The sequence below is a fragment of the Martes martes genome, assembly GCF_963455335.1.
Source record: "Martes martes genome assembly, chromosome: 9".
NCBI classification, from domain to species: domain Eukaryota; kingdom Metazoa; phylum Chordata; class Mammalia; order Carnivora; family Mustelidae; genus Martes; species Martes martes.
In genome coordinates this window covers 54,401,881-54,413,904 of record NC_137896.1, presented here as the reverse complement: position 1 = coordinate 54,413,904, position 12,024 = coordinate 54,401,881, and the positions used below count along the sequence as shown (strand labels likewise).

At 47.1% G+C, this 12,024-nt stretch overlaps 1 protein-coding gene across 2 annotated transcripts in view; it reads right to left on the bottom strand.

The window, feature by feature from the left end:
- Positions 1-12,024, bottom strand: part of UXS1 (UDP-glucuronate decarboxylase 1) — a 90,406-nt gene that overhangs the window by 27,674 nt on the left and 50,708 nt on the right. For both annotated transcript variants that reach the window (XM_080814079.1, XM_080814080.1), the window contains exons 7-8: positions 4,785-4,889; positions 1,784-1,843 (exon numbers count right to left, since the gene is read on the bottom strand). In XM_080814079.1, the coding sequence (XP_080670205.1) occupies positions 1,784-1,843; positions 4,785-4,889 (165 nt within the window). The remainder of the gene's footprint in view (positions 1-1,783; positions 1,844-4,784; positions 4,890-12,024) is intronic.

The window sequence follows — 12,024 nt, the reverse complement described above, 5'->3', positions numbered from 1 at the left end:
CAGCCGGCCCCCTTCAGGAGGCTGGCAGCCCCCTGCAGTGTGACGGCATCAAGGCACAGATTCAGACCTCTCTAGCCGCTGCTGTGGTTTAAAATTCTCTTAAGAAGGGGGCATAGTTTTCCTGCAGGATCAGAGGGAGGATCCATAGGGAATATTTCCCAAGAGAAGAAATCAGCGACTTAATTTCACACAGATGTAACAGATGATGGAGAGCAGACCTTTTCTGGGGATTTCTGACAAGAACTGGGCCTCCTAGACTCCAAAGAGACCTTCCTAAATTTAGCAAATGGCAAGAAACAGAAGATCAGACACACCCCTGCCTCCGCCCCTCAATGGGCACCCACGGGCTGAGGTGTCCAGATGCTCAAGGTTCAAGAGATGGTATTACAAAGTCCCCACATTGTCGTTATAAAAGATCTAGAGTCAAAATTGATTTCCAATTTCTCAGCATGTTGTGAGGCTAACCTACATCAAGCCCCCACTCCACAATGCGTCCGTTTACTGCACTGATCAAACCCCAGAGCCAGCCAGTTACACCCTGGGGTCATTTAAGAACCTTAAGGAACACAAGGTGTCATCAAATATGCAGATAATAAATGAGGAAGAAGGCTGGACATGGAAAAACACATCACTGTGTCCTCTTGGACCAATAAGAGGAGTACCTTCATATTTGAGACATTTAAAAAGCTTCAGCCCTTTGAACTGTATCAACACCACTCCTCTTGTGACACAGGAAGCAAAGGGGAATCCTCCCATGCTCTACAAAGGGAAACACACCAATCCCTTGGGAAGTCTGGCTCTGGGAAGGACAGAAAGGGGGAATGCAAGTCCACTCAATGCCTGTTCCAAAAGCAATGGGGCGAACAGGTTGGCGGCAGCTGCTTTTAACTGCCCAGATTTCAAAGTGGATGATGCTGTCCCTCTTCACGGGGATTACAAAGACTAGAACTGCACTTAGCAGAATTTCTGTTTCTATGATTTTTTTTCACTTGATTCCCTTATTTAAAAAAACAACACACATCTCTTGCTATTTTGTCCTGACTTCCTCACTTCTCCACCCAGAATAATGATGCACAGCAGACGAATTACACCACGTCAGAGTCCAGCTTCCGCTACGTCAGCTGAGCAGTTCTCCACAATGCTGCAGCAGCTGGTCTGGGGCCGAACAGAAATCAACATGAACCGCACCGCAGCCCTCGCCCCGGTCCAAATGCTGGCCACGTTCATGGGCCTCATGGCAGGGGAGGTGCTGCAGGTTGGCAAAACACACTCAGGAGTTTTCTGGCACTACCTACTTAAGACTGTTGCAGAAATCAATATACAACAGGTCAGACAATCAGCACCTCTCTCTGTACCAAGCGAGCGAAGGCCAACCTCAGAGATCTCGGTGGGTCAGGCTCACCACACCCACTGCTCACACTGAAGAACAGGGATCAGCTAAACCAACTGGCAAAAGAAATCCCTGACCAGTGATCTCTGGGGTCCTTTCAGAGCAGACTGGGAAAAATACTTCAGTGTGTTCATCCGTGGTGGGGCCTTAATGGCCGGGGGACAGGATGGGGCCCTCTGAGAGTGTTCTTCCACAGGAGGAAAAGGGGTTCAGCCCACTGAGAGCAGACATGGATGGCTGAGCTGGGAAGTCTCTCCACCGCCTTGAGCACAAACAGGGAGAGCAGACGGGGCCTTCTCACAGTGGAAGCCTGGACTCAGTTTTGCTTCCTTCTTCACGTAAGGCAGTCCCGTGGGCCCAGAGCCAGTGCCCCTGTGGGGCCCCACCACTCACCTCCATACACCTCCGAGGTGGAGGCCAGCAGCAGACGAGCACCGACTCGTTTGGCCAGTCCTACAGAAAGCAAAGATACAATCAGAGAGGCTGTCAGCTTCGGGGAAACGAGGGGATGACACGGGCCTGCTCATTTTTGTAGCCAATTTATGCAATTTTTTAGTAGGAATCGTATCTAATCATCTGTGCACTGTGAACCATTCCCTCGTATTGTACCGATGTTGGCACCAAAACAAAAACAAAAACAGTAAGAAAAACGCAAATGAACCCTGAGAAGCACAGTATTTAGTCGGATAGTGGTAAGTGGAGGCAGAGCCAAAAACGAGTCTGTTAGTTTGGGAAGGTGTGGATTCAGGGTTACCACTGATAGGCAGAAGGTAAGTCCTTTTGCACCCTCACTTCTACTGCCCCCCTGCAAGTTGGTCCACCTGCCACTTCTTCAACAGGTCACCGGGTACCCGACGGTGCCCGAGCCAGTCTCCCCACCCCCCGGCCCCTCTAGCCTGTCCTCCTGCCTCCTTCGAGGCTCAGCGTCAATGGCTCCTTCTCCAAAGCAAGTCTCCACATTCCCGTGTCCAGCTTTGAACTGTGTCCTGCATGAGACCCCTGCAGGGAGAACAGGCTAGAACATCATTCTCTATGGTGGTCATGTAAGTATGGAAAGTCCTCCAGACACAAACTCCCAATGTTAAGCAGTTCCTCAGAGGCTCACAACTGCCCTGAGTCAAAGAAACCCACTGCCCTTTGCTTAACCCGGGGCCTCTGGAATGTACTCCCCCAGGGAGCCTGTGTGCACAGACATCACCAGACTGAGGGGCCAGCTGTGCTGCACACGGAGCTGCCCGTGAAAAGCTGGGCATGCACGTGCCACCTGCAGACACTGCGAGGGGTGGCTGGCGACCTAGAAAGGCCCCACTGTGCAGGGCCCAGGGTGGCGGGTGTGGGAGCACCGGGTGAGGGAAGTTCAGGAGCTGTGAGGACAGAAGACCAGCAACAGGAACAAGAGAATTGGGCTGCTGAGCACTAAGGATCTGGAGATCATCTGTGCAAATGCCACAGTGCAGTGGAATAAAAAATGTTAGAGGAACAGAGCATGACATGCAATTTATAGGCTTTATAATTTATACCATGATGACAGGAGTTTCAAAAGGAAGGGGCCCAAGCTGGGGTTTTCTTTCTTTCTTTTTTTTTTTTTTTTTTGGTAATAAACTTCTGAGATAACTACAGATTCATATGCAGTCGTACAAAGCAATACAGACGACCCTTTACCGTGTACCCTTTACTGTGACGCCCCCGCCCCCAACAGTAAAAACCTGCAGAACTATGGTATCACAAGCATGACAGTGACGCAGATACACTCAGGACAATGACATCTCCATCACCACGAGGACCCTTTGGTGGGGGACCCAGGGGAGCGCACGTGCACTGCTGGAGTGCCCAGATGTTTACACGGAGACCAGACAAAGCAGTCTCACCCTGAAGAAGCTGAGTGCAGGCCCAGGGAAGTAGGGAGCCGCAGAAGGGGAAGGGGCCCACCAGGAAGGGGCCGCGTGGGGTTCACTACATCTTGTCTCAAGTGTGAAATGATTAATGACAGCATCTCTCTCCATTCAGGATATGAAGTTCTGCTTGGGTCTCTGCAGCCTAGCAACTGTCCCCCCGACCTCGGCTTTTGCCCCTGTTGTTCCTGAAAGGAGTTTACCCTTCCTTCCAGACTTCCGAGTCCAATCTCAGCCATGGCTCAAGGGTCTCTTCTGCCTGGAACTCTAACAGCGTTCCCTGGAAAGGTCCCTTCCTCCTCCATGCCACTGGTGCCTGGTCCCTATATCACCTCCTCCAGGAAACGCCAAGGCCAAGTTCCCTGGCAGAAGAGCCTGAGGATGATCCTTATCTGAGGACAGGACAGTGCCTCAGGCACAGTGATTGCACCATGAATACCATCTTCTTAAACAGCCAGGGCTTCGTGGCCTCTCCCCCATGGCATCTAGCTCGGGTAAGAAGGAGGCAGCTGGGGGAGCCAGAGAGTATGGGCAGGGGCAAGAGCTGGCGGAGGCAAGAATGGACAGCAAGCAGCTTTCCCAACGTCTTAGCTCTGAGCAGAAGTGTGACTCTGTTTCCTCTGGTGGCCAGGGCAGGTCGAAACAAAGAGGAGAACAAATGCCCTTTCTAGACTAGGGGAATGAATCATTTTACTTCACGCAGAGCTTGACCCCCCAGAATGTTTAGTCTGAGAGATCAAAAAACCAATCTCCGGCTGCCCTTTCAATCCCTTGTCTCCAGGCTTAAAATTTAGTGCTGTATTTTCCAAAATCCATTTATAGAAGCTCTTCTAAATGTTCCCATAATTAAATCCATCTCCACTTGACGTTTTAAAAAGTGGTTCCTTTTTTCTCCTTTGCAACTCATCAGACCCCTAGCTTTTGAGACCCGTGTCAAACTTCAGATGTCTATAATTTAAGCATTAATAGGTATGGGTCACCACAGCTATAAATTTGAGGCGTGTTGTTTGTGAACGCGCACGGGCGGCCACTTTACGGTGTTCATGCTGTCACCTTTCGCCTTCAAAGTGAACCCCGCAGTTCGGTCTAGACGCGGGGACTCAGCTTGGCCAACCCCATCATTTCGGCTAGTCTTCTGCTCCTCCCAGGAGCGCTCCTGACACCCCGGTGTGTGCAGTCCACAGCGGCCCAACCCTGGGTCAGAGTCACCAGTGCCTCTTCCAGCCCAGAGGCCCACACACCATGTCACAGGGGAAAGGGAAGAAGGATGCGTGGTCACAGTGACCGGTGGTTACTCCCAGGGGATTTAACTGATGCCATGCAGACCAGTTACTAGGACCACTGTGTCCCCTGGCTCATAAGGCACTCTGAAAGAGCACGGACAGGGGATGAGGAAGGGGTCTACAGACCAAGATCAAACTGACAGAATGTCAATGACCTATGCGTGGAATTGTCTAGAACATTCCTAGCAAGCGCTGCAAAATAAGGAAAGGACAACTTACCTAGCATGTTTAGTGTCCCGATGGTATTGGTCTTCAGGGTCTTGATGGGGTTATACATGTAGTTTGGAGGGGAAGCTGGAGAGGCCAGGTGGTATATCTGGTCAACTAAGGGAGACAAAACCGGAAGTCCGTGATTTCCAAGGAAAACACTAAAAACATTCTGACTCCGAAGAATCGGGCTATACAACAGAGGCACTTCTGTATTTTTCACTTAAGTTGTCATTGTAACTCTTTCATTCTTCATAAAAACAAATCTGCTTTTGTAATTAGAAGAACTTTAAACAAAGACACAAAGTCTGTCTGGGCCTATTCTCTTCTGATCAGAGGCGATCTGATTACTGAGTCGACTGTTTCTGAGATCTGACCCAGACACAGCATGAAAACAGGAAGGAAGACCGATTTTCCGGACACTGAATGAAGCACGACTATCTAAAGCAAACAAGGTTTTTAATTTGTGAAGTCAATCTGACATAAAAGCACTAAAATATGCTTTAGTTGCTTGGTTCTCACATATTTTGTGTCCATAAAACCAAAAAACAGTTGGAGGGTTGTTTTTGTTTGTTTGTTTTCACTGACATTAATTATTGAGGATCTGCTCAGTGGCTCATGAGCAAAGAGACACCCTGGAGACCAAGGCTGAGAACAAGACTTCAGGCATCAAACGCCTACCTCAGGAAGGACACAGGCAGAGATACAATGACAAACTGCCAGCTCTGGAGGATCCTGGTCTGATGAAGGTGACTGGGCAAGGGGTCTGGCCTCTAGGTGGACCCAGCTGTGGGAAGAGATGAGCTAGGAGCTCATTCACGCTCAGGCTACTTAGGAATGAGGGTGCTGTGCACCAGGGATGGGAAAGGACAAGAATTTCTGCAGAGGCTCTGAAAGGTCTAAGTGACAAGTTTGGTATGGCAACAGCATGTGAGACTTTAAATACCAGGGTAGAGTTTGGACTTGCACCAATAATGAAGACTGCGGAGTTCCGAGCAGGAGACATTTTGAAGACACAGATTTTGACAACCAACACCAAGCAGCAGATAATGCATCATAATTATTATCAGGACTTTGAGGGTAAAGTGCCATTACTCCTGTTCTACACAAGAGATTAAGAAGCTTGCAGGTGGAGCAGCTGAATAATGACAATGCCTGGATTTGAAGCCAGTTCAACAGGCATCCAAACCCAGAGCTTTTTGAGCATTATAATGGTACTGCCATCAGTAGAGCTAGATCGGGAGAGTGGTTTTTAAGGCTGTGGATGGCAAAAGGACTGGGTTCTCCACAACTCCCCTCCTGCACAGGAGTTCACTGTGAGCCATCCCCAACCCTTGTTCTCCAGGGTCAGACAGCACTGGCCACAGAGGAGAGAGGCTCCTGGGAAGCAACGTCTCCCTATGAAACAGCAGGGATGAAGAAGCATATATCGGAAGGCCATCCCTGCAGACAAATGATTCTGTGCCGTGCACAATATCCCACTTCAGCTCTGGGTGAGCAAAAACATCATCACCATCACAGCGAGCCAAAGGATGGGGGGTCCGAGAGAGACGCTGCTGCCAAAACAAACCCTCCTTGTACACGCCCTCAACCCCCAAGCAAGAGGGCCCACAGGGATCTCCCTGGCCTCCCACCATCTTCCCAGACAGGCACCACTGCTTTTAGGTAATGGCATGTTAGGGGCTGGGTTTCAGAAACAACAGGCAAAACAGGCCAATGGGGAAAAACAGTCCCCATGGTGAATTCTCCAACAGAACTTTCTCAGAACATCCCCTCCCTTCCCAAAATGCCCAACCTCTCTAACTACATCCACTCACCACATCTCCCCCACTGAAAATCTCCTGTCATGCCCAGGACAGGGGCAGTGGAGTGGCTTCTGGACACACTCTCCCACCCAGGGGTGAGGGCCGGATGGCAGGTTCTTATACTCAGATGAGGGATAGAAGTGGTCACTCGACATAGGAGCACGATATTCTAGGCTATGAGCTTGGTCTCCACTTAACTCATCCTAATTATTTCAGTCTTTCAAGCCCAACACAACTGGGAGGCTCAGTACACACGAGCCACAAAGATGAGGACAAGGGGCAAGCCAGATGGTTCTATCTAGCAGACAGTATCTTCGGGAAGGGATTCTAGGTAGTGCAATAGGCTCATGGAACAACCCGGTAATGGTTTTTCCTATACAGTGACCATTCCTCAAGGGAGGCAAGAACAATCTGTAAAAGACTGTAGGTCTCATCTTCTAGATATTTATGAGGTTTTTTTGGCTAAGACTATTCAGGCCAACTCCTGAAGTGATTGTTTTAAAAAGTCTTCTTCTTCTACCAAATCCTCAACAGTGATTTTTGCATAAACAGAAAAAAAAAAGAAATCATCCTGAAATCCATATGGAATTTCAAGGGACCCTGACCAGTCAAAACAATTTTGAAAAAGAACAAAGTGGGAAGACTTACATTTCCTGATTTCAAAACAATACAAAGCTACAGTAATCAAAGCAGCGTGTTACTGGCATAAAGACAGACACACAGACCAATGGAAAAGGATATGGAGTCTAGAAATAGATCCTGTGTACATGGGTCAATGATCTTCTACAAGGATACCACGCCATTCAGTGAAGAAAAGTAACAGTCTCTTTAACAAATAGTGCTGGGAAAACTGACTATATACGGAAGAACAAAAGTTACATCCTTATCTTACACTACATACAAAAATTAACTTAAAATAGACAAAAGACCTAAATGTAACACCTAAAACAATAAAACTCTAAGAAGGAAACAGGGAAAAAGCTGCAGGACATTGGATTTGGCAAAGTTTTCTTGGATGTGACACCAAAAGCAAAAATAGAAAAACGGAACTATGTCAAGTTTAAAAACTTTTCTGACATTATCAAAGGACATAATCAACAGTAAGAAGGCAAACTACACAATGGGAGAAAATATTTACAAGTCATATATATGAGAAGGTGTTAATATCCAGAATATATAAAGAGCTCCTACAAATCAACAATATAATCGAAGAACTCAAAAAATGGCACAGCACTTGAAGGAGTAATTTCTCCAAAGATGAAATACAAATAGCCAACAAGCACATGAAAAGAAGCTCAACATCACCAATCATCAGAGAAAGGCAAATCAAAACCATAATGAGGTATCACTTCACACCCACTGGGATGGCTACTATCAAGAAAGAAAAAAAAAAAAGAAAAGAAAACCCAAAATAGCAGGTGCTGTTGAGGATATGGAGAAAGTGGAACTTTGGCACACTATGGTGGTGACATAAAATGGTGCAGTCACTATGGAAAACAGTATGATGATTCCTCAAAGTACTAAAAATAGAATTAACTTAAGAACAGGAATCCCACTTGTGGGTACATAACCCCCAAGAACCGAAAGCAAGGTCTCTAAGAGATATTGGCACAGCCATGTTCATAGCAGCACTATCCACAATAGTCACCTGGTGGAAGCAACCCAGGTGTCCATGGACGGACAAATTAAAAGATAAACAAAATACAGTGCGCATGTGTGTACACACACACACACACACACAGAGTGAAATGTTATTCAACCTTAAAATGAAAAAAAAAAAAAAAAAAAAACTCTGTCACATACTACAACAGGGATGTACTTTGAGGACATGACACTAAGTGAAATAAGCCAGTCACAAAAAGACAAATCCTATAGGATTCCACTTGTATGAGCTACCTAGAGTCATCAAACTCAGAAACAGAAGATAGATCACTGGTCCCAGAGCCTGGGGGAGGAGCATTATTGTTCAATGGGTACAGAGTTTCAGTTTTGTAGGTGAAAAAGTTCTGGATATCGGTTCTAACACAGTATGTTTAACAGGACTGGCTAGTGCAACTGAAAATGATTAGGACAGCAAAACACAAAATAAGATACTCACGAGCAGTAAAAGCAGATGAAAAGAGTATTAGTGGGAAAAGGGTATGACTTTTACTAAGGCTGAAGTCAAAATGAATGGTCTGGGTTTACGTTCTCCTCCCTTTCTCTACCCCGGGAATCTAAGAGCTAACATCAGGCTCCTGAGCCAGTCATTCAAGGTCCTCAGTCGGTCCTTGTTATATAGCAGTTACCCCGTGAGGCTTCTGAACGGGGGTTACCTGGACCCCTGGCATCCAGATGCAGACACTCCGGGTAGAGAGACTCTGGATTTATGTGTCTGTATATATAGATTTGTGTGTATGTACACACACATACACACATGCAGACACATTTTAAAGCCACATTTGGAAACTACTAATCTAAAAACAGAACCCATACTTTTGAAAGGCTAATCTTTCTTCAAGAAAACTAAGAAAACCCAAAACCTTTTGACATCGTTTATAGTCTTAACATGGAAATTCATTAAGAGTCTCCATCTTAATGATAGGAAAATCCTGTGAATGCTTTCTGATCGCCCTCCACCCAAGTCATTCTGAATTGAACCACTGTTAAAAATAAAAAGCAAACAAAAAGTTTATTGTGTGAGGTGTAAGTTAACAAGCCAGGTGTCACAGAAAGCCACCCTTCTTAGGCTATGTTGTTACCCTCTGCACAGCTTACGGACAGGACGGGTAAGAGCACGGGTCTGTCCCCACTCACCTGCTTCTAAGTTCAAGGACAACAGGTGTACGCAGCAGCCCACCAGCTCCACATGCATATGTTGCACCTTCTCTCTGGAAAACCTCTCACTGCACCCCAGTGCTGCTCCCAAGCAGGAGGAGGCCAGTCCCACCACGGACTAAACCTGGCCAGGCCTTCAGAGCTGAGCGCCACCTCAGAGAGCACGCGGCCGGTGTGCCTGGCCCCTGGAGCTGGCTCCCTTCTTCCCAAAGACCATTTAAATCAAGGGTATGGGTTGTGACCTCACAGAACAAATCACTTAGCACTGTTTTTACTCTGGAGGTGACAAGACCTGCAGAAAAGAAAGTCAGTGCCTCAGAGACTAGAGAAAAAGGGGACCAAAGAGCTCGTCCCTCACAAGTCCAACACCAAGCAAAAGGCACGAACATTTCCAACCTCCTCACTGTCTCCTTTGCCTATACAGGAGTCCACACATTCTCCCTCAAGGCTCAATTCAGAAGTCGGTCTGTGAGGGGAGCCCTCTTGTACACCCTGATCTGGGATAATCACCCTTCCCATCCACTGCCCCACCGCTAATTCCCACATTCTGCCTTGTCCCGCTCAGGATGCTGGCATGCCCACCTCACCAGATGACAGTCACTGAGAACAAGTGATCCTTCTTCCTTAGGCTCTCCACATAGCTTTGCTCTCTGCAGGAGGGTGCCCCCCACCTTGTCACCCATGCACACACATAAATGCAGACTCCTGGGCAGATCTCATGCATCAGAAGGGCTAGACAGGGTTGGGGATCTGTGATGGAAAACCAACCCCCGCCGCGGCCATGGCCCGTTTTGGAACTGTGCTCACTAAAAGTGAGCTGGGTGAAGAGCCGACCCAGAGACTGGGGCCTGTTCATCCAAAAGGCTATTGCATCTGGTTTGTTGTTGTTTTCACATCTGTGGTTCAGCCTGACTGCAGCTTCCTGGTCATCTCACCTGGAAAGGCTAAGGTGTGCCGTAAAAACTATGTCACGTGGTCTAACAAGCAACACTGATGCATCGTGTTTAAGAAGAACCTGAAGTCTGGGACACCTGGGTAGCTCAGTCGGTTAAGTGTCCACCTTCGGCTCAGGTCATGATCCCAGGGTCCTGGGATCAAGTGCCACATCGGCAGGGAGCTTGCTTCTCCCTCTGCCTGCTGCTCTCCCCGTTGTCCCCTCTCTCTATCGCTCTGACAGATAAAATCTTTAAAAAAAAAAAAAGAAGAAGAAGAAGAATCTGAAGTCTTATGAAAATTAGTATTTCCAACAGCTCCTCTTTCCCACGAGAATGTGTTCTGCCAGGAGAATTAATGACTCTAACTCCAGTTCCTGTCCTAAAAAGGACCAAGCAACAGAGGCTGCTGAGTAATTATTTGGGTTAGCAATTGTGAAAAGGAGAGTTGGGGGGTGGAGGGATTTAGAAGGAGCGTAAATAATCAGGATGAGAAGTGCTACAAAAATACTGAGCGATATTAATAATAATACAGCAGCAAAGCTAATCCTCACAGTGGAGGGGGAATAATGCCCTCAAAAGATGTCAATTTCATCATAAGAAACATACACCAAAAATGAGCATGACATCCAAAAATCTAAGTTGAAGGGAGGGAGAGGAAGACAACAGGAGAAAGAAAGGCAGGGCCATTCATTCGCTGGAACTGTGTCCACCAGGTGACCCTCCTGTGACCCCGAAACATTTACAAGGCCCATATGCTGTAATCATCGCCAGAAAAACAGGACCTAAGCAATGAGCCCTAAAAGAGCTCAAATTAATGATCAAGGAAGGGAAACAGTAAAGCAAACTAGTGTTTTCCTTTTTCACAGAATTTCCTTAAGTAGGTCCAAAACAGCCTTCCTGCCAGAACACAGGACGTTATTTTTATGCTGGGAAGAGGATGGGCAAGGGGTGGGGTACAGCTGAGGCGCGCTCAGCCCCACCGAGAATCTGGAAAACAACGACCCTGCAGCTACACTAACCACACACCAAACTCCCACGGGTGTTCAGGATGAACTTCACTGTGCCTGGAAAACATGCCGATGATACTTAAATATAGAAGGAAAAAGGTGTCAAAATTGAACAACTCGAGATCACTCAAAATCGTTGTTCAGACTCCATCAAAAAAATCAAGTGTAGGGGCGCCTGGAAGGCTCAGAGGGTTAAACGTCTGCCTTTGGCTCGGGTCATGATCTCGGGGTCCTGGGATTGAGGTTAGTCTGCTTCTCCCTCTGCCTGCCCCTCCCCCTGGTCATGCTCCACCCCCTCTCTCTCATTAAGGACATCTTAAAAAATATATAAACAAAAATTTTTAAGAAATCAAGTGCAATCTCCTATCAAAGGGGAAATCCACATAAAAGCCAACTGAATCTTTGCATCTCCCTGTGATTTTTCTTTCTTTCTTCTTTTTAAATATAAGTTCCTAGTGTAGCCTTTGTCCATTGCTTCCCTGTGCCAGAGCCACACCTTGCTAAACTGATAAGATACCCATCAAGGAGTTGCACCCTGAAGCTTTGAAAATACATAAAATAAAAGGTTGTTTCTTGCTGTGAATATGTGTATTATTTAGCATACAGTAAAATTCTAGCCTAAAGACACTCCTGTTTATACACGTTCTTTCCCCACAGTCCAGACCAGAGCCCTGGCATAAACACTGGA